This window comes from Plasmopara halstedii (genome assembly GCF_900000015.1).
Source record: "Plasmopara halstedii genome assembly, contig: Scaffold_1583, whole genome shotgun sequence".
Classification (NCBI taxonomy): Eukaryota; Oomycota; class Peronosporomycetes; order Peronosporales; family Peronosporaceae; genus Plasmopara; species Plasmopara halstedii.
In genome coordinates this window covers 910,156-911,284 of record NW_020188494.1, presented here as the reverse complement: position 1 = coordinate 911,284, position 1,129 = coordinate 910,156, and the positions used below count along the sequence as shown (strand labels likewise).

At 38.7% G+C, this 1,129-nt stretch overlaps 1 protein-coding gene across 1 annotated transcript; it reads left to right on the top strand.

The window, feature by feature from the left end:
- Positions 1–367: 367 nt before the first annotated feature.
- Positions 368–611, top strand: PHALS_01768 (uncharacterized protein; the record flags this gene model as incomplete). The annotated part of the gene is made up of 2 exons (XM_024716226.1): positions 368–416; positions 469–611. The coding sequence occupies 2 exons, from the start codon at positions 368–370 to the stop codon at positions 609–611; spliced, it is 192 nt and encodes a 63-aa protein (XP_024581845.1).
- Positions 612–1,129: the final 518 nt, after the last annotated feature.

Below are 1,129 nucleotides of genomic sequence, written 5' to 3'. Positions count from 1 at the left end.
GTCTGGGCTTTATCACCGCCATTCGCAATATGAAGGACAAGGTTGGTCTGATCAAGACACGTCAGCTGAAGCAGAGGTCCTTCGTTGAATTCTTTACTCGTATTTAGTACTCTCTTTCTAAGTCAGAATACGTCAGACTTTTTGTTTCTACGTACGCTATATATAGATTTAGTTAAGAAAATTGTCGGGACTGAGCTATCAAATTCAAATTTTTTTTAAAGGTATCTTAAAAGAAGTATGGTGCCCAACATGGGTCCATATCTTTTGTTCAATTTAGAGAGGGTTTTATATTAAACAGGTTTAATATAGACAGGTTCTACTGCAGCTCTGCGTAAAAAAGAGGCAATCAATCGATATACTGGAAAACATGGTCGCGACATTAGAAGCACAGTATGGAATGGTATCTGGACAGGTCGGTACGAAAACGAAACACGAGATTAAGATGGTGAAGTTATTATGACGGTGTAGATTTGGATATCAAAAAACGAATAAAAGCATTGAGAAAGAACAATATCAAGTCCGTTACTTTCCCTATCGAGGATGATTTGGAGCATCACCGTGTGATTGAAGTGCTCGCAAGAATTGCTGATGCTCGTTTGAAAACGTTTTGAAACTCTTAACCTTTGTTTTTCGCCATGGAGTCAATGATGTCGCAATTTCTCGATACACTCTAACGTTACATTCAGAGGTAATATTGCTGTTTATCAAAGTATCAGGTTTGTGACAACATCATTCACCATGCAGCTTTAATTAAACGTACATTGTGATATGATGTTCGGATCTTTCGCTCACACTTTTGCCTTAAGCGCTACGACAAACGTTGTTGTTTCGGCCTGGAGCGGCAAGTGAGACTTGTGATAAAGTTTCAAAATCTCCTCCATTTTGTATCTGTGCTCGATTCATCTTCATGTACTGTTGTCTCACTGTAGTATACAGAGCAACACGCTAAAGTACAGTCAGATTAAGATATCGAGACAAATCACAATTAACGGACTTGCTCCGGAAGCAACGTTCGCGCTTTGCTCAAGACTTCAGGCCTCTCTATTTCATCATTAAAAGATTGTAAAGAATGTGAAATTACTGTCGAATGCAGTAATTCTTCTCGGATTCGTGCATCAAAACGCAAAAT